Source organism: Trichoderma camerunense (genome assembly GCF_050948025.1).
Source record: "Trichoderma camerunense strain CBS 138272 chromosome Unknown V8C40scaffold_19, whole genome shotgun sequence".
Classification (NCBI taxonomy): Eukaryota; Fungi; Ascomycota; class Sordariomycetes; order Hypocreales; family Hypocreaceae; genus Trichoderma; species Trichoderma camerunense.
Window position 1 is genome coordinate 499,670 of NW_028145351.1, and position 24,769 is coordinate 524,438.

General features: G+C 48.0%; 8 protein-coding genes across 8 annotated transcripts; 4 read left to right on the plus strand and 4 right to left on the minus strand.

The window, feature by feature from the left end:
- Positions 1 to 2,725: 2,725 nt before the first annotated feature.
- On the minus strand, positions 2,726 to 3,377 carry V8C40DRAFT_282180 (uncharacterized protein; the record flags this gene model as incomplete). The annotated part of the gene is made up of 1 exon (XM_083221748.1): positions 2,726 to 3,377. The coding sequence occupies one exon, from the start codon at positions 3,375 to 3,377 to the stop codon at positions 2,802 to 2,804; it is 576 nt and encodes a 191-aa protein (XP_083069254.1). The 3' UTR covers positions 2,726 to 2,801.
- Positions 3,378 to 6,116: 2,739 nt separating this feature from the next.
- V8C40DRAFT_269607 (hydrophobin) lies at positions 6,117 to 6,541 on the plus strand (the record flags this gene model as incomplete). Its single annotated transcript, XM_083220103.1, has 3 exons — positions 6,117 to 6,288; positions 6,352 to 6,437; positions 6,506 to 6,541. The coding sequence occupies 3 exons, from the start codon at positions 6,117 to 6,119 to the stop codon at positions 6,539 to 6,541; spliced, it is 294 nt and encodes a 97-aa protein (XP_083069255.1).
- A 673-nt stretch (positions 6,542 to 7,214) lies between these two features.
- On the plus strand, positions 7,215 to 8,486 carry V8C40DRAFT_277215 (uncharacterized protein; the record flags this gene model as incomplete). The annotated part of the gene is made up of 1 exon (XM_083220936.1): positions 7,215 to 8,486. The coding sequence occupies one exon, from the start codon at positions 7,215 to 7,217 to the stop codon at positions 8,484 to 8,486; it is 1,272 nt and encodes a 423-aa protein (XP_083069256.1).
- A 610-nt stretch (positions 8,487 to 9,096) lies between these two features.
- On the plus strand, positions 9,097 to 11,586 carry V8C40DRAFT_254765 (M3 family metallopeptidase). The gene is made up of 3 exons (XM_083217899.1): positions 9,097 to 10,439; positions 10,504 to 11,102; positions 11,154 to 11,586. The coding sequence occupies exons 1-3, from the start codon at positions 9,168 to 9,170 to the stop codon at positions 11,425 to 11,427; spliced, it is 2,145 nt and encodes a 714-aa protein (XP_083069257.1). The 5' UTR covers positions 9,097 to 9,167; the 3' UTR covers positions 11,428 to 11,586.
- An 80-nt stretch (positions 11,587 to 11,666) lies between these two features.
- On the minus strand, positions 11,667 to 13,452 carry V8C40DRAFT_282184 (MFS transporter; the record flags this gene model as incomplete). Its single annotated transcript, XM_083221749.1, has 3 exons — positions 11,667 to 12,444; positions 12,503 to 12,643; positions 12,701 to 13,452. The coding sequence occupies 3 exons, from the start codon at positions 13,450 to 13,452 to the stop codon at positions 11,667 to 11,669; spliced, it is 1,671 nt and encodes a 556-aa protein (XP_083069258.1).
- A 4,168-nt stretch (positions 13,453 to 17,620) lies between these two features.
- On the plus strand, positions 17,621 to 18,375 carry V8C40DRAFT_85802 (hydrophobic surface binding protein A-domain-containing protein). Its single transcript, XM_083223528.1, has one exon. It carries the CDS (start codon positions 17,778 to 17,780, stop codon positions 18,303 to 18,305), a length of 528 nt encoding a protein of 175 aa, XP_083069259.1. The 5' UTR covers positions 17,621 to 17,777; the 3' UTR covers positions 18,306 to 18,375.
- Position 18,376: 1 nt separating this feature from the next.
- On the minus strand, positions 18,377 to 20,369 carry V8C40DRAFT_85843 (aminotransferase). Its single transcript, XM_083223529.1, has 3 exons — positions 19,970 to 20,369; positions 19,688 to 19,847; positions 18,377 to 19,618 (listed from the first exon to the last, which is right to left on the minus strand). Exons 2-3 carry the CDS (start codon positions 19,755 to 19,757, stop codon positions 18,498 to 18,500), a joined length of 1,191 nt encoding a protein of 396 aa, XP_083069260.1. The 5' UTR covers positions 19,758 to 19,847; positions 19,970 to 20,369; the 3' UTR covers positions 18,377 to 18,497.
- Positions 20,370 to 21,358: 989 nt separating this feature from the next.
- On the minus strand, positions 21,359 to 24,287 carry V8C40DRAFT_277219 (glycosyltransferase family 20-domain-containing protein; the record flags this gene model as incomplete). Its single annotated transcript, XM_083220937.1, has 3 exons — positions 21,359 to 21,399; positions 21,458 to 24,117; positions 24,265 to 24,287. The coding sequence occupies 3 exons, from the start codon at positions 24,285 to 24,287 to the stop codon at positions 21,359 to 21,361; spliced, it is 2,724 nt and encodes a 907-aa protein (XP_083069261.1).
- Between the last annotated feature and the right edge of the window lie 482 nt (positions 24,288 to 24,769).

Genomic DNA, 24,769 nt, shown 5'->3' on the forward strand with positions numbered 1-24,769 from the left:
TTGGACGGAATGGTATGGCGAGAGTGTGAGTATAGGTGGACTAAACTATCTGTCTATTGCCATTGGCTCTTTCATGGGTCTTATTCTCAACTTCTTCTTCATCGACCGGATTTATCGTCACCTCAAGACAAAAAACAATGGTGTCGGTCGGCCCGAGTTCCGAATGCCAACCATGTTCATCGGGTCGATTATGGTCTCCATCGGTCTGTTCTGGTATGGTTGGAGCGTACAAGCCCGGCTACACTGGATCATGCCCAACATTGGTGTTGCCATCCTCTCGGCAGGGACCATGGGATGTTTACAAGGCATGCAGACTTACACCGTGGACAGCTACCCGACCTACGCGGCCAGTGCTATGGCCGCATGTGCACTTCTTCGCAGCCTGGCTGGCTTTGGATTCCCTCTATTCGCTCCATACCTGTACAGAGACCTAGGTTATGGTTGGGGGACTAGCATTCTCGCTTTTATCAGCATTGGCATTGGTATCCCAGCGCCCTTTATCTTTTGGGTTTTTGGAGAAAAGCTACGGACTATGTCGAGATATGCTGCAAACTGAGAGTTGAAAGGCCGGCAAAGACTCCAAGCGTTGTCACGGCGCACCGCTGGGTGGGATTGCGAGGTTCCGCTGTCGCCGCGCCTGTAATAGGAGGACTATGATAAATAGAATGGTATTTTCATTAGCTCATAAAGCATACATATGCCTAACAATATACATACGCCATTATTTCTTCATTCATTTACTAATTGAAGCATGATGGGAATGAATGGCGCCAGACACGAATTTCACGTGGGGACAAAGAACAGAGCTGGCGGATCTACAGCTAGAGTATGAACTGGAACAAACTCACTGTGCGATAGACTACATGTATTCACCGCCTTTACAAGTTTGCGCAGGTTACTCTGAGTTGGTGTGACACAAACGGGAGACATGCTTCCCCCTGATAATGTAAGCCACCCCCGACGTCCCGACGTGGAGGCGGAGAGCTTGGGCATGGGGGGCACAGAGCAGCTGTCATTTATATTATAGCACCCGACGTAATTCCACTTCAGAGACAGTTCTGAGACAGTCTCGGGATGACATATTAATCACTAGACGCTGAAACAAAGAGTAGACTGGACCAATCGAAAATCTGGGGTATATGGGGAACCAGGGCGGCTGTAGCCGTTGACTGTCTTAAACTTTTATTGCGGTCGGTTTGCAGGTGGGCAGGTTATGGGTGGCTGGGAGGGCAGTGAGCCTGCGAATTTTGTGTACATCGGCCGTTCGCTCTTGATGTAGATAGAAGTACAGCTAATGACTTGATCTTTATGGATGATTTTAAGTAACTAGATATAGTAGGGTCTATTCTCTGTGAAGTCTCTTTCTGATCAGACCAGATATTGGAGCTGTGGCTAATACAGAGCGAACGTCACCCCATCGCGGTGTATGGTGTCGGGACAGCCGTCGCAAACTCCGTTCCTTTTGGGATCAAGTGGTGTCATTCGTTACATGAGAGAACGCCATGGCACCGTTACATAACCGAAAACCTCGGCACTGGGACAATTGATCACAGTAGAAAGACGTAGTATAGCACGCGCGAGTAAATGGCCGTGATGAACTACACCAATCAAGAGATACTAGCCCGAGTAAGTCACTCGTTGTTTCTGTTCATGAATAATATCTAAGTAAATCATATTATCTCACCAGGCGTAATAGTCAGGGATATAGCTACATGTCTAAGACGTACTTCATATTGACTCTAACTCATAAGTCAAAGCAAGGGTCCTGCTGAAGCTCTTCGTTACATTTGAGCATAATATGTAAGACAAATTACGTGGTATCAATAAGTTACACAGCTATGTAGTCATATATCTAAGATATACGGAGTACCTCATATAAACTTCTAAGTCACGGCAAGGGTCCTGTCAAAGCTCTCGGTTACATTTAGACATGACATGTAAGACAAGTTACGTGAGAAGGCCAAGGTCACATGTATAAGACTTTCACTATATAACTGGCATCTTGCTCGTGGAAAAGATATTCACCAAGTCAAGAAACAAGATCCAGCATACATCACCTCCAGACAGCAAAAAAGCACCTATTAGACACAGCTGCCGATAACATAAAACGTTCGTTTATAGTCCTTTCCCAGTTCAACTCTCTGGCTGTATCTCACATGTATACTAGGAGTTCGTCGATCGCCATCATGCATTACTGGCCTGTTATTCTCTCAGTCATCGGGATGGCTTCCGTCTCGCAAGCCGCCGAATGTTACGCACAGAGTGGCGGCAGTTTCTGTATCAACTACGATACATTACGCTCTCACGCATCCGACTGGTGCAGGCAAAACTACAACACGCTGAACGGTAACTGGAACACATTGACTGATGGTGGAGGCAACGTTGCCCGTATTGGAAAAATCGGAAATTTTGAGAATGCACAAGTTTGTACGGATGCATACAATAATATTTTGTCTTGCCATGGGAGCAGAAATGGAGGGTCATGGACTGCTAATGGAGTATCTCTAAACATCAACTTTTGTGCGTGGTAGCTGGAAGGCTGGGATTTACTGCAAGGCCTTGTTATGGGTTTTTCCCGCCAATTCTTGGCAAGGTTTTTTTCCCATTTCGTTATGCAAATGCAGAGGCTAATCGCATCATAATGATACAATGAGTTCAATGAGAAGTATTCTATTTTAATCGTACTGCGCTTGTAGATACAAGACAGTAAAGAGCAGACGAAATTGGATGACACAAGTAGAACTCTGTTCATATTTGGGCAAGTGAATTGTTAACCCAGCACAAGCTACTTTGAGCCATCCCTACTGTTGCATCTGCCTCTCGGCCATTAGCCGAAGCACTTCTCTAGGGAATCTTTTGCGCGGGTCCTCGCCTGAAAGGATGATTTGGAACAGTCCATCTAGTTTGTTTGCTTCTTCTTCAAGGAGCCCCTGGCCTTCTGGAGAGAAATCAACTATCCTGGCAGCATCGAAGTCCAATATATAAACATTTCTACTATATTGCTGTATAAAGATGTTGCGGAAGCCAATCTCGGGTCGTATCATAAAGTTCTCGAGATCATTGTGACATACATTACTCGCATGGATTGTTTTCAGAACGAGGTGCGTCTCCACGGCGATGGCAGGCGTGACATCCTTTGGCATTAGAGGCTCAAGATTGGGAATGTATTCGAATAACAGCGCGTGAAAAAGGTTCTCTTTTCCAGTACCTGGCTCAACCCATCCACGCTCTTCCATGGCTGCCTGAAGAAGTTCCACTGGTACTGCGACACCACCAAAGCACTGGAGATATCTGGTCTTGATGGACTTTCTGCAGGGGCGAGCGAATATTACTTCACAAGATGCAGCAGCCGTCAACAGCGGATTGGTGTAAGACATGGCCAAAAGGCTATTGGCGGTTCTTTCTTGCTGGTACGAGACATCGGGGGCCGATGCCTGGTGTATTTTCAAGACGCACAAAGCATTCCTTCGTAACTCAGAGTGCCCGGCTTTGGTCACCTCCACAAGGAATGTTGAGTTGCGTCCGTCGTTTATTAGTTGCAAAGGGCGGTACGCAATGAATGGAGAGAGGTCAAACATCGCTAAAAGCAGACGCCATATGATCAAAGAGCTGGAAAATTAAGGCTGTCAAGAGTGCGAAACCAATTGTTGACTTCATTGACAATGTGAACTACAGATTTCGAGAATTCATTCAGGTTGTCATTCCGTGGATTAGGTACCGAGAGTAAGACATTTCCCCGCTCCCATTACTCATCCCCTAGGGAGAAGACCGCGTTCCAATTTCTGGCCAACAGAACCCAGAATCGAGATATTTCGGGGTAATGGTAGGCTGAGTTTAATGGTTTAATGATGTAGAGAGCGTCTCGACATCTACACAGAACAAGCCACACTGCGCCATACATGGCCCTCGTGGGATGACTTTCGTTATAATGAAAATGCGACACCAATTTCGACTTCTACTGTATTGGTAGTTAAAAATAGAATAAGACGCATAAGGATATCATCATAGAACGTTCAAGCGCGGAGCTGGAATTACGAAGCCGGTGGCGAGTGGTTGATCGGTAGACTTCAATATGCTATGGAAACATAACAACCCCTGCAGATCAAGACTAACTACGAGTTAGCTACCAAGCAACGCCAATAAACTTGGAAGTTTTCGTAGGGTAAATAGATCGGCGGTTGTGACGCATCTTCTCGGCCGTTGAACGAAGTTGCCTTCTAACATCGGCATTCTCGGTATTATGAGAGCCATTGATCGTACTAAGAACTATGAGTAGAATAAAGGATGATTGAACTCAATTGAATAGTCTTGCGTACGGAAAGCTACATGCTCGAATAGCGCATCAACACGTATTACGAGGACTATGATCTTCAGGCATTACGTAGAAGACATACGAGAGCTACCAGCTTTTGCGACGATCAGTTTATGCGCACCCGTGCTAACTTGCGCAATTCACCAATCACCAGAGTTCACCAATCTGGGATTCATTTATCCAGCACAATTTACGCCACACCAAAATTGCCCCTTCAGAACAAGTTGCATCCCAGGGATGACACTCATTGGCTAGCCACAACTGGGGAGCAATGGAAAAGTACCAGAAGCGTATGCGACTTGACGTCTGCCGCGTGTGTTGTGTGAATGCCGTCGTGCCGGACGACGCTACCCTGTAAAAAGCCGACGTCCCGGTGAATACGGGCGAGTACTTTTAGTGGTTGGAAATGACATATGCCATGTGCGCTTGACTTCATGATCTTAGTTTCACTTGGTTGAAGGTGGCTTGTACCAAGTGTTTGCTTGTTTGCAATTCTCGGCGATGTGGTGACTGCTCAGCGGGATTGAGTATGACTAGGACAAAGGAAAGGGAATAATCATTCAACATGGCATCCCTACAAGAATTATCTAGATGGGGCATGAAGCATGTAACACTCATTGGATATCGATCTCAAAATGCTCAGCCACAGGATCGACTCGTCATTTATCTATTCCGGAATGAAGTGTACCTGCATTGCTGGTGGTTTCATACTCCCGCTGCTCCCGCTTGCATTCGAGTGGCATCAAGTAGTAAAAGTAATGAAGATGACTCAATTGGAAAAAGATCTACAATAGATTAATTAAGTTCTAAGCCATGTAGTCCGTTGAGCAAATGCGTTTCCCGGTTTCTGTTCTTGCCCCTTGCCCCTTGCCCCCGATGCAACAGCCAACGGCCGTAGCTAAGCTTCCTTGAAACGGCATGTTCCCCGTGGGTGTTGTCAAGCCTGTTTCTTCATAGATAACTTACATGACATATGATGGCTTATTGGCTAATGTACGTTGGCCGGCATGAATGCTCCGTTCAGCTCATCTGGGGTCAGGCTGTCGGGATATGCGCCCCTGAGGAATTGCTCCAGGCCAAATGGTGAACCAATTGGGATATAATATTGATGGGAGTATACATCCATGCGAGTTTAATCCCGAACGATAACGCGACTCTACTGTTAGATACGTAGACTGATGCGTAGAGTCGTTCAACGTCTGTTATTACCTTTGTTCAATCGAGGTAGTGATGTCGAAAAGTGTCACTTCAATCAAGTCTCCAAATATGTTAATTTCTGAAGTCTTTCTAGAAACACAAACGAGAAGTGGCAAATGAACAAAGTTTAATTGAAAGCTATCTATAAATAAGTCACTCGTTGAAGAGCGGCGGAAGAAAGCGATTGTTGGTGTTTAGATCGTCACTCGCCACCTACCAACCATCTCCATATGCTCCTAGCGTCATTGTACAGTCGCAACCCTTGCTTGATGATTGAGATATGATGATAGCATATTGTTCCGAGGCCCCCTGACGTCTGGATCCTGGCTCAACAATTCAGGCACAGCAGTATAGCTATCATCTTGATTTGGTGGATGGCGGAGCAGGATGCAACCTCCGACCACAAAGAATCCTTTTTAGTTCAGGCATATAGGCAAGTAGAGTGATACAAAGAACGTGAAATTGGATATAAATACCCCTTCATCACCTGCCTCTAAGTTGTTCAAATTCACAAAGCAAATTAGACAACAAACATTACAACCCACTCGCTTCAACATTTACGCATTCAACTTCAGCTTTTTTTAATACTTAATACGACTCGTTCAAAATGAAGTCTTTCATTGTTGCTACCCTGTTGGTTGCTGGCGTTCTTGCGGCCCCTTCATCTGACGTGAAGGCCGTCAAACGTCAAACGACGCTTTGCCCTGGTGGTCTCGAATCTACCCCCCAGTGTTGCGCCACTGATGTGCTTGGCATTGCAGATTTGGATTGCGCAAATCGTAAGTAATCGCGAAAGGTGCAGAAGATGCTCTGATTGAAGATACTGACTGTTCGCAACTCAGCCCCCAGCATTCCCACTGATGCTGCGTCTTTCACGTCTGTGTGCGCCGGTATTGGCCAGCGGGCTCGTTGCTGTGCTATCCCAATCGTAAGTTGTTCCATGTATATCTAAAACCGGCCAAATCGACGGATTAGATGCTTACCACTTTCTGACAGGCTGGCCAAGATTTGCTCTGCACGAGCCCAGTATAATCTCGTCATTAGCAACAGGAGTTTCCATCTATGGCGAAAACGACGCCGTTTGTCTGATTGAGAACAAAGAAGTTGTATGGGAACATGTGACTATTGGTATACAAACTAGTTACTTAATAAATGCAATTATCTAAAATTGATGATGCTCAAACTGCGCTTTTTGCAATCTCATTGTAGCCTGCCATATTTGATCAAGACATGCAGACATGCAGCAGTGTTTGGAGGCAAAAGACTGACTGAATGTATGTTCACCAAAGTTGTCTTGCGCATGCCTTGTACAGTATTTCATGTCCTAAAGACAGTATTGAACGTACATATAGGTGTTCTGCATGTGTTTATTCCGTGCCTCAAAGCAAAGCAAAGCGATACTTGTTCCTTTGTGCCCAATGACTATTTATATCACGCAAATCCAGTGTGCTATTCTTGTTAATGAACTTATGAGCATTTCAAAAGTGAATTTTGGTTTGACAGGATAGTAAAGTGCCAAAACCTTTCATGTATCAAAGGATGAAACAACCTTTCTTTGTGATGATGTATAAATTATCCCAGTGTGCCTAGCATGATTTTTGAATTGTGTATTCCAATTGACTCATCGAACAATTATTAGATTCAGAGTATCTTGTATCATTGCAACATATCGCTACTCCTTTTGCCAACGATGGCCAATTTCGACATGATCACCTTTGGTTGGGAACTCGAGCTGATTGTACACTTACAGGAAGGAGAATCTGATTCGGCCGGATTGCAAACCGTTAGGTTACGTGAGTTGGCACTGAGTCTTAAACGCCAAGCCCCAGGTTTGCCCATAGCCGCTGAATGCGCTCATCGCGAAACTTCAACCTGTTGCATCTGTAAGGATGCTCCTCCTGAATTTCGTAGCTACGCTTTGCGAGTCTTTACTCCAGCTACGCCTCTATTCACGCCCGAGAGCAACTCGGAGAACCTATATTTCCACGTCAAACGAGAAATGCTCAGTGTTCCTGAAAACAAATTCGGTAAGAGGATAGCTCATGGCTTTGAGATTACTTCACCTATTCTAGACAGTCACGAGCTCAAATCTGGATTTGCGAAGACATGGCAAATAGTCTCAGCTCTTCGAAACTCTGATCTCAGCATTTCAGCACACAAACGGTGCGGCCTTCACATTCATGTAGGTGTCAAAACCGGTATGACTTTGAGTATCGCCAAGAAAGCAGTGACGTTGGTCATGCTACTCGAGCAACCCCTTTTTGCAGCATTTTCTTCCACTGCTCGTGCTGAAGATCCTACCTGGTTTAACTATATAGGCGATAAGTCCTGCTTTGCAATCGATGCCGAAGACGCCGTTAGACATTGCTATTCGATCACAAAAGATAATACAGCTGCAGACCTACTCAAACATTTACCGATACGTCCATCGCAAATAAAACCGGCTGTGTGGAACCACTACAGCGCTTATAAGTGGTACCTTACTTTGGACTATATCTGGAAGATACCAAATACATGGAGGCTCTTTACCGGACTCCTTACAGATATAGGCTCAAAGACAAGCTTGGCGATATGCACCCGCACAAAAGATGGAAAGTCTATAGGCGAGTGGGATGTTTATGGCCTTGATGGTACGGACAGACTGGAAGGATCACAAACAACAATCGAATTTAGGTACCCACCAATGAGTTTCGACACCGAGTTTATCAAGAACTGGGTCGAGATCTCGTGCCGAATTGTAGCGATTGCTACACACGACACTCCGTTCTTTAGCCAAGTGGCTGCTGGTTTACTTCATGAATTGCAAAGGGATGAGAAACCGTCTGACTTACCCGAATGGGCACGACTTCTTATTGCTCTGGGATTGGGTCATCAGATTAATTTTTGGACGCAGCAGTTGCGGCGTTTTGAAGCTGGTGAGACCATCCGCTTTCTTGATTCAGACGGTTTCGTGCTGCCGACTATTAGCAGGAAATGAGGGTTTGTTGCTTTTGACCATGTTTGTATTGTGGGCGCTTGTGTTTTCTGTGGAAACTTATGGATTCGTGTGTTATACGAAATACGAAATAGAGGAGTATGTAGTTAGTTATTAATTGTCGTCTTAAGGTTCTCATCATATGTCTGCTTCTCTCTCACGTTCAGTCTGTATATGTGTGTATGTGGAAAAGTGTAGTAACCAACATCATCAAATCATGATCAAGTAGTATTGGTCATCTCAAGAGCATCACGCAATTGTTGACTTTGGCAGGATTCACGATTTTATATTGGAAGGAGTTACATTTCTCGAACCCAAGCCGGGTGGTCGATGCCGCGATGCCGCATATCCGGCCATTTCTAAGCATTCAACTAGATGTTAACGTCGAGACCTGAGTCTTTTGCAACTGGTTGCCTGATATGAGTCTTTCATTTGAATCATTTGATGCGCCATAAATCGACCTTCTTGCTCTTTTGAGAAGTAGAGCTTGTGTCGATCACTCTAATGCAGCACAGCCTCCTCCTTCACCCCGCTTTTCCTACTTTACAGTATAACGGCTAATCTAGATCGTTTCGGACTTTCGGAATTGAATTCATATATATATCTGATCTAAGTTGAAGCAATAACGCCTATTTCATCGCAATATTACTCAATGATTCTTTCACTTGTATAAGAGAAACCGACATGACCCCTCACCCCCCTCAACCACCACCAGACTTCACTTTGGATCCTGCGTCCATAGTTCAACAAGCTGAACTGCTGATAGCGACATCGGCAAAAGTTTGGGATGCTGTAGCTCAGATACCTCCCGAAGAGGCGACATTTGATAGCGCCATTCTTCCTTTGATACGAGATGAAAATGACCGGATGAGTATCTCCCCTCAGCTTGGGTTCCTTCATAACGTGTCTCCTTTAAAAGAGCTTCGCGATGCTTCCAAAGAGGCTAGAAAAATCTTGAATCGTGATAGTATCGGAAGATACTCTCGAGCCGATATCTTTAAAGTTGTTGATGCTGTCTGGCAGAGAAACGAGTCTATTGACCCGGAGTCGCTTCTCTATGTGGAGAAGCTGAGAAGTCAATTCATCAAAACGGGACAAGGGCTCACTGACGAGGCTGTGAAAGCTAAAGTGAAGGAGAGTCTTGTTAGGATCGACGAGCTCGAGATGGAGCACCTACGAAATCTCGACTCGGACGTCGCCGGTTTATGGCTGACACTAGATGAACTGCAAGGTGTCCCGCAGTCTCACCTGGACCGATGGAAGAAAGATGGCGATAAGCGGTGGATTGATCACAAGATCCCCAATTATACAGCCGTGATGCAACATGCTTTGCGAGATGAGACTAGGCAAAAGGTGTGGTTGGACATGGAAAATCGGGCGAAAGAGCTCAATGGAGCCAACCTCAAAGAGCTTCTTGTGCTTAGAGATGAAGTCGCGCGTGCACTCGGCTACAAACATCATGCTGAACTGCGAGAGAGTGACAGAATCTTAAAAACAGATGATGCTGTCCACTTCCTGAACCGCATTCGCAATGTTCTACAAGAACTAGGCCTGCGTGAACTTGAGGCTCTAAAGGCGTTGAAGGCCGAAAAGGTCCAACAAGAGCAATCCCAAGATGCGCCCTTATCTGGCAAATTCTTTGCATGGGACAGACCATTCTTCACACGCCTAGCAGAGGATAAATCCCTGCAAGTGGACCAAAACGAGGTTGCTGAATACTTCCCCCTTGACAGATGTGTTCCAAGAATGATGCATATTTTGGGTGCCATATTCGGGGTGAAATTTATAAAGTATCCGCGTGATGCTCCTCAGATTACTACATGGTATGAGGGAGTGGATGCCTACTCTGTTTGGGACGACACAGCAGAAGGGGGTGATTTTCTCGGATACTTCTATATGGATGTATTCCCACGAGACAATAAATATGGCCACAAAGGAATGTTCAAAATGAGACCAGTGAGTCTACGATCATTGGCCCAGATAGAGAAAAAAGATTACTAACTGATGACTTTTGTATTAGGGATATGAACGACAGGATGGGTCGCGAACCTATCCTTGCTCTGCATTTATGACAAATTACTCGCCTCCCAGCGCTACCCGTCCAAGTCTCTTGAAGATCAATGAGGTTGTATCATGTTTCCATGAACTTGGCCACACGATCCATAACCTTACTTCGAAGACTAAATATGCGCGATTCCACGGATCATCAGTCCCACGCGACTTTGTCGAGGTTCCAAGTATTATGCTGGAATACATATTCTGGAATCCGCACATCGTGCGCGCGATATCCGGTCACTATCTGACGGAAGAGGACTCAGAAAATGAGAAGAAGCTGCCAGAAGACGTGATTGAGAGGCTGATTGCTGACCAGTTTGCGCATACGGGGCTTGCGCAACTTTCGACTCTGCATTTTAGTACCTTTGACCTCCTCATTCACACGCCTCCTGACCACCAGACGATTTGCGACATGAATCTTGCTGCAGAGTTTAACAAGCTGCGTAAAGAGATTTGCCTGGTTAGTGGTCCGGAGGATATTGGCTACGCAGACGACTTTGTTCACGGCTTCTGTCGCTTTCGTTTCCCAATTGGATACAATACAAGTTATTATACTTATCTTTCGTAAGTAAATCGCATTTCCATAACACTGGAATAGCACTAACTCAAGTGCAGATCTCGATCGCTCAGCTACGACATCTTCAAGACAAAGTTTGAGCCACTATTGCCTTCTGGAGCTCTAAACACTACAAAGACCAATGTGGATGATATTATATCTCCTGAGCTCCGTAGAGAGTTTCGACGATATAGAGAGATTATCTTGGTGCCAGGAAGCAATGTGGTGTCTTATATGGAATTGCTTAAAGAGTTTCTGGGTAGGGATGCTAATCACGAGGCTTGGATTGAGATGCTGCAAGGGCAAATTGCGAGCCATGCCACTCAGATGTGAATGAGATGGAAATCATCTCATAGTTTGGGGAGGGAGGCTACATATGAGCGCCAAAAGTTATTTTCTAGTGAAATGCAGTTCAGTTCAAATTATTGCTAAATGCTATTATTACCGACGTGCCTGTGTATTGGCAACATATACGCTATGCATCAATCCCACACCATTTTAATCTATCCAGTCTCCTATAAATATGCACACTGTTGTTCTCCCTGTCATCTCAAAATGCATAGGGCTCTGTCTCACTCACTTGGCTCGGCAATCTCAGCATCTTCTCCCTGCCAGCCCTCGACCGTATTCTTCTTCATTCTCACAAATAGAAGAGTCAGTATTATAGCTGCTCCTGCAAATCCAATTCCCAGGTAAGAAGCGCCTCGATATCCGCCTAGCAAATCTGTTCCATCCTTGTTTATGTAAATCTCAACCGTTCCGGCAAATCCCAAGCCCGTGCTTAGTCCGTATGTGAAGAGAGTTCCTATCAGGGATCCCGCTGTTCCCTGGTGCTTCCTCGTCACGATGCTACTGGCGATGATTTGACCAGCAGCAAAGACCATGTCTCCTGTACATCCTGCCAAGATCATGGCGGGAAATACCATCGCCCAGAACGTTTGATGAACTGGCATCGTTGCGATAAGAATATTCATCACCACTGCACCCAAAGCGCCAATACAGATCACCATTTCTGCTGGCAGTTTGCGCACAACCCATGCCGCAAAGAAGGCAGCGCCCGTACCGCTGACGGCCATTGGCAAGAATGAACATCCCAGCAAAACAGGATCCCAATTCCGCAAATTCGCCAAGAAGACGGTGACGTACCAGATGTATATACCGAGGCTCATAAAGACGAAGAAACACACGACGATCAGTGCACCGAACGATGGCACTTTCCAGATCTCAAATGGGATGATTGGACTGACTGCCCATCTCGATTCCCAGATTAAAAATACTGCAAAGTGACCAATGGCGACAATGAGGAGTATGTATTCATAGGGATCCTGCCAGCCGACTATAGGAGCTTGGCTATAGATATGTGCATTAGTATTGAACATAAACTGGTATGGTTGAGGGTATCACTTACTTCCATACAAAATTGAACAGCACCAGTCCGGCGACACCGAGATATGAGCCTGTCCAATCAATCTTTCCCTCGGGATCTAACCGCTCGTCATCTGGTACAGCAATAATTGCTGCTCCGTAAACTACAGCTCCTAAGACAGCCCTACAGTCAAATGTTAGCTCTATCGTCTCTTTTGAAGTGGTGTAGAGGAGGCCATACAAGAAGAAGAACAGCCATGTCCAGTCTGTCCATTGAAGGAAGAAGCCATTGAACACACATCCACCAGCGCCGCCAACGGGTCCCATAGAAGCAAAGAGCGCCAGTGCCAGGTTTCGTTGTCGGCCAGGAGGGAATGTGATCGTTAAAAGAGCTACAGCGTTTGGAACGAGGAGACCACCCCCTATTCCCGCAAGCGCTCTCATAATGCTAATGCCGACGATGTTGGTCCCATATGCTGTGGCCAAAGTCCAAAAGATCCAAATGGATGCTCCAAGAGTTAACATCTTCTTATGACCAAAGACAGTACCCAACCGGCCGCTGATTAGGACGAATGAGCCTTGTGTAAGGGGATATGCTGCCGCGATCCACGTAGATTGGAGGTCTGATGCTCCAACCGCGTGTCCAACCGTGAATGCTCCAATGATACCGGCGCCATATGCAAACATTTGTACCGCTTGCGTGAGGACAACTAGTATCATAAAAGTATATGCTCTCTTTTTCGATATAGTTGTCGCTCGCGAAACGGTGGCGCCGAGGGCAGGTAATTGTCCATTTTCTGGGTCATTGTTTCCCAATGTTTGAGATTTCGGTTCTCCAAAGGTGTTTGCATCTTGACTTGGGAGGGTGCATTTCTTTGCACCGTTGGCATTGTTGTTGGCTATGTCTTCCGTCAATGATGAAGAGTCGTACGGCGTAGTTTCACAGGACTCTTTCTGCGAGGAGGAGGTCACGGTGGGAATATTCGAAGCCATGATGGCTGAATGTAGTTAATAAGATAATAATTCACGTGAGGCTCTATTCCATGATTTACTTGGTACAGCATCCGGTTATAACATCTTCAAACATCTACAACCGTCAATCGGCTACTAGTATAAGCGATTTGAGGTATCACATAAGCGACAAAGACAAGATTCACATTTGTAATCGAGGTTTCTTGCTTCGTGTCTTGAATTAACTTGGCATGAAGTAACAATTTCACCCGTGTTGGCTTCATCTCATAGGGAGGCTGGACCACATATTGAGACGAGGCAAAAGATGCGTTATGTTATTTCCTATTAAGGAAAGACAACTCTTCCTTGCAACAGTTAGCGTGGACATTGTTAGTGGAGCGTCTCATTCGCTCCATACGAACATTCCGATATCCCGTCCCTGTCAGGCGGCACGGGAAGTTTTCGTGCGTGAACGACTAATTTCTTGCTTAACAGGGTGCCATACTTGATTCAAGCAGTATCCGTAGAGTGGTGAATGGCCAGCTATACTGGCGGCTCGGCAGCTTTCCGTAGATGGCGCCATCTCGGGAGCCATAAGGCTAGTCAGCTGAGAGGAAGCTCCTAGGCGTGTTAGTCCTTGTGCCATTAATAAACCTTCCTAGTAACTTACTGCCTATTAAGGTATCTACCTGCACGCAAAGGGAAATATCTCGAGAAAAATACCGGTGGGCATTCTTTATAATATGCCTGGTTGGTTGCCTTTGACCCTCTCGAGTGCCGGATCTGCCATGATCCTTCCGCGGTGTTGATGTGTGGCTGCTAGGCATTTTAGTTAGCTTGATGTTTGAAGTCTTGATGTGTGTAACTAACCTACAGCCGATATACATCTGCAGTAACTTGGTAGATAACATTGTCAATTTATGCAATATCATACAATGGTTACAGTAAAGCCTTGGTATCTACGAGGTACTAGGTATCGAGAGAAGTCCGCTTGTTTTCGATATTCTTTGGGAGCAGAGTAGGGCGACAATTGGAGTGTAGCTGATCTAACCTGCCATCTAATCATCCACATCAAATGAAAGCACGGCTGCAACGAGGTAGACACCTGCGAGCTAGAACATTACCAAGCCAACTCACGTGGCTACTAAGGTTGTGTCATGTTTCATTAACACCCTCCGTGTAATATTCGTGCTCCCTTGTACACCTTTGCCCCCCCTTTGTTATTCGACACCATTCATCATGTCGCCAGTTTCGAAACACTCGCAGGGCTTGAATTAAGCTGTAGAGCTGCAAAGTACCCCCTGAAAGATCAAAGCCACAGAGCTACGCCGATGAAAAGATTGATCTCGTGAGCGAGCCAGAACCAGAGGACTCACTGCTAGTCACCGCTGGATGGTAGCTTGAATAGGGGTGGGCGAACGCTTGGTCGATTTGAGAGCCATTTCCGGCGGCACTGATTCCACCCAACTTGGTACTTCGATTTCTCACGCAGATTCCCTCGAAAGCGCCTGGACACGAGTGGCGATAAGATAACTGCAATTCGGCAGAATGCAAGACACGACCAAAGTTTTCACTTCTGCACTTCGCCGAGTGAGTACAACAAAACTGGCAGATTTTGGCTGGATATCTAGGATTCAATACATGGAGAAAATTCCATGTCTGCGTGCACTTGGAAGGTAATAGTCTAGACTCGCTATCTTCCCACCCTTGCACACATCTGGCTATGAATCCATCAGGATATACCATAAACTGATGGAGACATTATGCGTAATGACAAAGATCATCAAGCACACCAGTTACATTATCTAGTGGGCCAGATACAGAACGCGGATGCCAGTAGTCTCCTCCCTAAGGCATCCAAAGTGTAAAAGTGCATCGGAAAGCTGGAGAAGAATCACGGCTGTCTCAAACAGACTTTCGATGAAGGCGAGCCGCATCAGGTTTCGGCCAACAAGGGTTTTTGGCTAAGTTAATAAAACATGACCCTGTCATCTATGTGAGGAGCCTTGATCCGATGTTGTCGCTCCTCTCTGCCTCGTACAAGCTAATGAAGGCATACGCAGATCGCTTCTGGAAGAGACACCGACCTAAGCCGATCGAATACACCTGGAACATTCATCATGAGGACTGGATGCGGGCTCATGCAGCCATTATTGACACGATAAAAAGATAGTTTGGCACAGTCAATGCCTTCAAAAGGCCAATGCCTAGGACTCCTAGGTATCACGACATTTCGCTCCTGTGGCACTATCGCTCGACATTGAAGTCGAAATATAGGGCTATGAGGTTACTGAAATGATGCACAAAAAATGACAGAAGGAACGTACAGAGAGTATACTATGAGTCTGCATTGGACTTATTCCAAGAACTGGGCATTCTGGATTGGGAAGCTGGGAGAGAAATTGCTAGTGTTGGCAAATAATCCATGGACATGTCGGTAAGTTGACTTATCACCATTACTCTGGGTCATCCCATTGTATTAAAGCCGGTTGATTAACCAATGCCAATTATCGTCACCAATAAGTTTATGAGTGCAATAATTGTGGCGTGTGCAAACAAGACCTTGCATTATGCTCCAAGACACTCTCGATCTGAGGTGAAACAAGTCATCGAAGATTGTAACGACAAGCTATTACTGTACAGATGCCTTGTGACAGCTCTGCAGAACTCGACTTATGGCTTGAAATTACATGAAGCTTGTTATCGATGAATCATCATAGAGCTTCCAATGGATTATGCGACACTCTTGCAAACCATAGGTCGACTTTAGCATACGGGACAAAAGCACGACGTGGACTGGAAGATTCTCACCGCGAGGCATAGCTTTGACCTTTTCCTCGAGACGAAAATGCTGGATCAATATGCTGATATACTCGCAATTACGGGACGCATCGCTGCTGCAATCACTGGCGAGGCGCGGCGCGGCGGATCTAGACCTTTGAGATTATGAGGCAACACCTCGGACGGGAATGCTCACGATACCCCAGGGTGGGAGCTTCATGGGACCAATTGGACGAAGTTGAACTGGGCAAAGAGGGATACTTTTATTTGGCACTTCCCAGGTTCTTTTTCGAGAACGCAAAGAAGGCCTCTTTGGTAGGCCCATGCGACGTTTCGGAGATTGCTCAAGCTTGGAAGATTGGGATGGATGTGACCACCGAGATGGTAGAAAGGCCGATTCTCTTGAAGGATGGAGAGGGGCTGACGGTTAAACTTGGCTGGCTAACGAAGAGCTTGCACGAGGAAGGGTAGGAGGCATAATGAAAATTGAGGCCGACTCTGCTGCTATCGTGATGAGTGAGGTGCCTCACGATACGACCAAGTCTGACCTTGTGAGGGCAAGGAAGATATAATGGCTTTTCTATATGACTTATGGTATGTTTCCAAACCCAAGATTACTGTGACTTATTAGAATGGATGATAATGGTAGTGCTCGTGGATCGGCCTTATAATATCGCTCTCTTGTGGCAAACGGCAGCTGATAATTATGCAATCTATTACCTATTTGCTTGTCCACATTCATGACGGACATCGTCACATGTCGAACCGAAGACGTCAATCTCCAAACCCAGCCCGCCAAGTCCGCCTAGCACATGAAAAGAAGAGCAACAAAAAGGAGAAATAAAAGCCAAGAAGCCGCGGCTGGCACAAGTGCCCTTTACCCCAGATCTCACCCCACAACACCCATCCGATTGCTCTCCCCGCTCTTTTGCGCCTAAATGACATGGATGTAATCCCAGCCCCTTCCCCGCAACTTGCATGTGGGAGCTGTTCCTGGGGAAAGAGAAACAAAACAAGTACCGACGGGCATAAAGAAATAGAGACAATTGGAGGGCCTTTGGCAGGATTGCGTGTTGGGGGGCTTGTCCTTGTCTGGTCTGGTTGTTTGTTGTGGGAGGGGTTGTGAGCTGCCTGATTGGGGTATGGGCCCGGCTGAGGTAGCGACGATCACTTTGTTTCTTGGGTGGTTATTTGAGGTTGTAATTGTTAACGTAATTTGATGATGGGATGGGAATGAGGGAGTGGGAAGGGGACTAGAGGTGTTGTTGGACATGGATTAGATGGTGAATTGGACGGATGGATGGAAGAAGTTAGATGGTTGTAGGGGGAATACGAGGGTATATAAGATGGAGGATGACGCTGTGTTTTTCTTAATGAGAAGAGCTGATGCTTCTTTTTGTGCTTAATTGTCACGCTGTTTTCGTAACATTAAAGCTCGAGTTGCATTGGAGTTGATTCCAACTTGTTGCTTGTCGTTGATCACGTATATACTCACATCAACACCATAACAAGCCTCCTCTTATATACACCATCATCAACAACAACTCCAACATCAAGACGCGTATATAACCTAACAATCCTCCAAAATGCAACTCCGCTTCATCCCCCTCCTCTCCCTCATCACCCCCCTCCTCGCCGCCCCAACCCCAGACCCAAACCCCATCCTCACAGCCATCAACACAATCTCCTCCGACACCACGGCCCTCAACACCACCGTCGCGTCCTGGAACGGCAACGCCCTCACGCTCCTCGAAATCACCGTCCAGTCCGCCAAGCTCCTCGCCGCCATCAACGACGGCACCAAGACGGCCAACAAGGCCGCCAACCTCACGCTCGCGCAGACGCTCGACGTGGCCACCGCGACGGTCAACCTCGCCACGGGCGTCAACCAGACCATCACCACGATTGTATCGGCCAAGCCCAAGTTTGATAAGTTGTTGGTGGTGGATCCGGTGATTTTGCTGAATTTGAAGTTGGAGCAGGATGCGTCGAGGGACTTTTCGGCGGCGGTGGTAGCGAAGGTTCCGGCGGATTTGCAGGCCATTGCGCAGGGGCTGACGCAGGGTATTGATGATAGCTTTTCGCAGGGAATTGCGGTGTATGAGACGTGGTAATTGATGATGAGAAAGATGATAATAATTGTGGTAGTTGGTTCCGTGTCTCTGTACGAGTCAGCTCATAAAATGGAAAAATGCGACAAGCTGTTTGGAAAACCATATGCCGTGATTTGATGTTCAACTGATACACGTATATACAACGCCACTGACTCTTTTTTCTTCTTTTTCCTTTTCCTTTTCGTTTCTCTCTTAATCCATCTCATCCACCGTCTGCGCATCCGCCTCATGCACACCATTCACGCCCGCAATATCCTTGCCATCAGCCTCTGTAACCGCAAACCGCCAGCCAAACTTATCCTCCTTCTTACCCAGCTGAATGCCCTTCAAGTCCGTCAACACCTTCAAGCAAACAGGTCCAGCATCCTCCTGGCCCTCAGGAATGTACGTCACAGTCTCCGCCTCCGCCGTCTTCGTAACATTTGCTCCGGCAGCGAAACCGCTGGTGCCACGGCGCGTGATGCTCCGGATGGGCACCAATGCGGCGGCTGTTCCAGCAGCAAAGACCTCGCTAAAGGACGGCAGCTCGGCGTACTTGATGACGCGCTTCTCGACCTTCCAGCCGTAGCTCTGGGCCAGCGTCAGGACGCTGCTGCTAGTGACGCTGTCGATGACGCACTTGGAGTCCGGCACCACGAGGGTGATGTCGTCGCTGCCGCCGCTGCCCGTCTTGACGCCGATGAAGCCGCTGGTGCTGAACTCGTCAATGTCCTCGTGCCGGGCGCTGTCCAGGTGCAGCGTGATTCCGTATCCCTCCGTCCGCGCCTTGTCGCTCCACCGCAGCACGGGAGCATAGTTGCCGCCGACCTTTGCGTGGCCGGTGCCGTTGGGCGCCGCGCGGTCGAACTCGTCGAGGATCAGGGCCTTGACCGGGTGCACGCCGTGGTAGACGCCCGTGGGGATGACGAAGACGCAAAAGGTGTACTCCTCCGGTGCGGACAGGCCCAGCTGCGCGCTGGAGCCGTAGATCTGAGGGCGGATATACATGGCGGCGCCGGTCTCGTGGGGGGGAACGTAGCCGGCATTGAGCGCAACAGCGGCCTTGACCGCCTCAAGAAACAGCTCGACGGGCACCGGAGGCATGCAGGCGACCTCTGCCGAGTGCTGGAGTCTCACGGCGTTGCGGTCCGGGCGGAAGATGGCGATGTCGTTGTCGCCGGGCAGGCGGAAGGCCTTGAGGCCCTCGTAGGCCTGCTGGCCGTAGTTGAGCGCCGGCGCCATGCCGTGGATGCGCATGTACGGGTCCGCCACATACTTGATGGGCGTCCACTTGCCCGTGTGGACTGAGTATGTCGATTCAATGTGGCCGTTGACTGAAAAACAAGAGAGAGTTAGTCACAGTTCACAGTTCACAGCAGCACCAGGGAAAGCTTGCAAATGACCTTCGCGGACTCGGAAACCGACGTTGGACCAGTCAATGGTGTTGACCGGCGGCGGAGGAAAAGCACCCATGATTGTAAAAGCTGTTTTTTACTTGTGTAGCTGAAGTTGCGACAAGTCTGAATTGTTCAATTGACACAAGCAAAGAGTCAAGAGAGAAAGCTCCGGTGGGTACGATATCAGTCACAACCCAAACAAACTGGGGTAACTAGAAAGAAAAAGAAAAAGAGGAGAGCAGAAAAGGCGCCACGTCGATCACAGTAAGAACTCAAAAAACAACTCACTCTCCAGGCGAGAGAAGGAAAAAAAAAGGGACGTCAGAAGAGTTTAAAAAAGAAGACACCGATGTGTAAGAACCCAATTGCTTTTGTGTTATTTATTTTACCCAAGTGGCCTCATCCACAGCGGGAGTCATCTTCTGCTTGCATCAATGTTCCCCAGAAACCAAACAACCACACACAGAGAGCCGATTTCGCTCGGCCCCTCCGCTTCCGGCGATTTCAAGTGCTCCCAAATGCTCCGCAGTGTCCCCGGAAAATCGAACGCCTAGGGACCTGCTAAAAAGGTAATTGTTCACTTGGTATGTAGAGAAATCACGGCGCACTAAGTTGTCTTGGGTAATAGTAGGACTTAATTGCGTTGGTTCTGTCGAGGGAAAATAAGTGAGCAAGGATGAGAGAGTAGTGAGATCTAGTGTCAAGTACGACAGATGACGCTACATTCTTTTTAAGAGCGTGCATGCACCTCTCGGTTGCCTTTGCGTAACAACCGGATTCTATCCTCAATCACACTAACTTAAGCTCTGATCATTACAGCCCTGTATATATCAGCACATCATCATTAAAGAATGTTTACTCTTATTCCCAAGCGAAAGACCTCGTCGACTCGTGTCAAAGAGCCTTCTACAACGCCCATTTCTCCACAAACTCATCCAATCGCCCTCTAATACGCCCCGTGTCATAGTGGCCCGTAGCTTCAACACAGCTCTCGATAGACGAAGAACCAAGTGGCAAATAAGCTTTCTTAGCTACAGAAAACACATGAATCAACAAAATCAGCTCATCAGCCCATCTACTCACGCTTACCCAATCAGTTCCCCGATGCCAACCGCCAATAGATGTAAAATGTGTATCTGTAAATCCTTTTGTTGATGCACGCGAGCGCTTATACTTAATAGCTATGTACCATACACATGCTTCCCAATGCGTGTGTCTATGTTACCGCTTATACCAAATGAAACCAGAAAAACCAGAAGAAAAGAAAATGCTAGAATACACGGAGAAATATAAAAGTAGAATAAAAGGCTTGAAGAGTTGAGTCGAAAAACGAAACACGCAGGCCAATTTAAATGGTAAGGACAGTTTTTCACCCTCGCTTCTCTCTTTGACTCAATGCCCTATCAAGTGTGGGAAAGGGGGGTGCTCGTGCTATATATGGACTCAATCATCGTAGTAAACGATCCTCATGAAGCCATGTCCAGGCATAATTCAAACTTCACTCATATCCATCCATACGCCTCCTTTTCATGTACCTGAGACGCCTTGCACGACAAAAACATATATAGAAAAAAAAAAGACAATGTGGCCAAGGAAATTAACTTTAAAAATCGACAAGAGAGAGGGGGGAAGAGATTGAGGGAAGAGGCAAACAACCAAAGCCATCAGCTATATCTCTTATGAGGTTGATGCAAGTCGCTGAAGGCAATTAAGGACACCTGCGTAAAAATATTAGCCCCTTGTGTTCCATAACCTTTCAATAAAAAGTCAACTTACCGCTCACGCCCTGTGTCAAGGTGGCCGCGGCCTCGGTGTTCCGACTGCCAAGGCTCACTGTGATGACGTCCTTGATTTGCTTCTGGCTTCCCAGGTTATTCGCCCACTTAAACACCTTTTCGTCTTCTCGGCCGTCACCGACAACCATCAAGAAGTCAACGGGCTGCTCATGTGCCTCGTCCGAGTTCAAGTGCTCTCCGAGTTGCTCAAACACCCGCTGCGCCGCCGTGCACTTGGTCCAGTCCAGAGGCTCAACCAGGATGGCGCCGTCCACTGCCAGGGCATGCACTCTCTGGGACTCGCAGGCATCGTTGACGTGGCTAGCGCAGTCGGATGCCTGGCGAGATGCTGATTCATAATCTTCGGCGTTGTTGTAGTGGAAAAGCAGACTGCAGCGTCGCTCCTCGATTTGCGTGCCGGGAGTTCTCTCGAGGTAGTACTGCATGATGGGCTTGACTGATTCCTTCCAATTGGTGATTTGAGACGCATCAGCCATTTCCACCCACTCCTCCTTGCCGCAGTCCTTGAGGAAACAACCGTTCTCGGCAATCAGGCCCAGGTTCGGCACGCGGCGGAACACTCGGTCAAGCTCCTCCGGCCGTCGGCCAGACATGACGTAGACAGTGTTTCGTTCATCCAGCAGCAGGTCGTTGAGCACATCCAATGTTCGCTGTGGGCTGACTGGGATGATTTGGTTCACAGGACCCCAGCTGACAAGCGTACCTTCGTAATCTAGAATAAACAGTCGGCGCTGAGCATTTGCGTATTTGGCAGAAACCGAGCTCATCGAGAGCCGAGGTACATAGGTCTGGTCGCGCTTGTGTTGCTCCTCGTACGACCGATCCAAATGGCTGAGGAACTCAGTGAACCAGTGGGAACCAGTCTGGTGCACCACACACTGGTACAACTTCTCCCATCGGCGTGTCTTTTCTTCCTCGCTCATCTCGAGTGCCTGCTTGATTGCGTCGGCGCACTGGCGGTAATCCCAAGGGTTAACCGACAGCTCGTTCTTGCCAAAGAGCGATGATGTTCCAGTAAACTCGGACAAAATGAGAGAGCCATGCTTCTTGTCGGGGAAGATCTTGCCATCCTGGCAAAACAGATATTCGTGGGAGGTGAGGTTCATGCCTTCACGCTGGCTGGTGATCATAAGTGCATCGGCGATGGAAAGGAGGGCAAGATATTGGGCGTAGTCAATATCCTGCTTGAGATAGACGACGGGCTGGTAGGCCAGATTTGCCCACGATGAATTCACGCGCGTAACGATGTCAGAGACGGCAGCATCAAGCTCAGTAGGCTCGCCCGAAGACAGCGCCACCTGGATCAGGACAGTGTTCTCACGCCATTCCGGATTCTTATTCAGGAATAGTTCGTAAGCCAACAGCTTTTGCCTAACTCCTCGGACATGGTCGAGCTTGTCCCGTGCGACGATGAGCCTCTTTCCTTGGTAGCGCTCTTGCATGACGGCAAGCCATTTTTTCACCTCGGTTTCCTCACGGTGCTTGTTTAGGCTGACAGGGTCAATGCCAATGGCATTGTGAACAACCTCAACGAAGCGGTCTTCAAGCTGCAGACCTTCGGGTGTTGCTTCGACGGTGAGGATGCGGCTGCAGGTAAGCAAAAAGTGCCGGGTGTATTCTTGGATCTGGAAACCAATGAGGTTGGCTCCCAGCATACCCTCGAGGAGCTCCTTTCGAACGGCCAAGCAGCGGAAGACCTCGGATGAGGGGAAAGCAACGTGCAAGAAGAAGCCAATCTTGGCCTCAGGCAGCTTCTTACGGATCATGCCAGGAACGAGCAGCAGGTGATAGTCGTGGATCCAGATGACATCGCCTCGCTTCCAGTTTTGGACAATCTTGTCGGCAAAGGCCTGGTTGACCTTGACGTAGTATTTCCAGGAGTGGTCCTCGTACGCCTTGCTCTTGGGGTTGTCGGGGATCTGGTAGTGGAAGACGGGCCAGAGCATCTGCTTGCAGAAGTGGCTGTAGTGACCGTCAAAGTCCTTGTCGGAGCAGAAGACGGCCAACATGTCGTGCTCGGTGGCCAACGTGTCTTCAATGTCTTGCTTCTGCTGAGTACCCTCGAGAGCATCAGTGGGCATACCCAAAGTGCCGACCCAAGTGTAATCAGAGAGCTTTCCATCGCGGGCGGCGGCCATGGCGGCGTTGCGAAGCCCTCCATTGCCCTGGTCAGCGTTGACAACGCGCCACGAGGCAGAGGCAAAGACCTTGTCATGGCTGTCACTGCGCATCAGAGATCTGGGCTTAACAATGCCTCGACGGCCCATCTCGGTTGCCTTTTGCAGGGTACGGCTGCTCTCGAAGATGTCGGCCGGCGGCGGCGTGCTGGCCCGGGATTTGGGCTGGTCAGCACGACCACCCCAGGACTTGGAACCCTTGTCGGCGGGAGAGTTGTCGCTGTGTGGGAAGTGAATACGAAAGCCATCTTCGTTGGCAAATGGATCGGGTGAAGTGGGCTCGTCGACCGGGGTGTGAGGCGGGGTGATGTCGGGTCGCGGGGTGAAGAGACTTGGCTGGACATCGACGGTGGGAACGACGGGCAGAGGCTTGGGCGGTTCAAAAGCCTTCTGGCGCTTCGAGAGCGTGTGTCGACGGCGAGAGTTGCCTGGCAAATTGAATTGCACCGTCTTGGGGAGAAATCTGTAGAGGGTGACAAAAAAGACAGATGACGTGCATTAGCCTCAGAGTAGCGTAGATGTCATGGCAGCTACCACAAAAAAACGCGGGACAGAGACGGAAGACGGGAAAAAATGACTAAACAAATGCAATTACAGCCAGTCGACTTACAGGGAGCAAATAAAGACTGTCATGGTGGGCAATGGCTTGTGTTCAGCTTAGAGCCCAACTGTAAGACAGGATATAGAGTGTTGTTCGTCGTCGGTCGAGTTGGCGTGCAAGTCGGTAGTGATGGGCAGCAAAGATGAGGCCGCAAGAAAGCGAACGATGTCGGTCTGTCCGTCTCCGCTGAGATGGCAGGTAAACTGGCTATCGGCTATGGCAGAGACATAAGGGCAGGCAGTGTGGCTGCTCTCCAACGTGGTCTGTCCAAAAGGGAGGGGACGGAGATGTCGTCGACCTTGAGTGTGTTGGTGAGAAAGAGTAAGAAGGAAGAAGAGGAAGAGGCTTTTCGAGATGAGCAGCCGAAGAGGTAGAAGTAGCAGCGTTAGACGCGGGAAGCTAGACAGATGCTGGGCAGCAAAAAAAGACCGTCCGGCCGGTTCTTTTCTTAACTGGCAAGGGAGCAGCAATGCGGAGCTTTTTTGGAGGCGGGAGGGAAGACAAGAGGTCCACC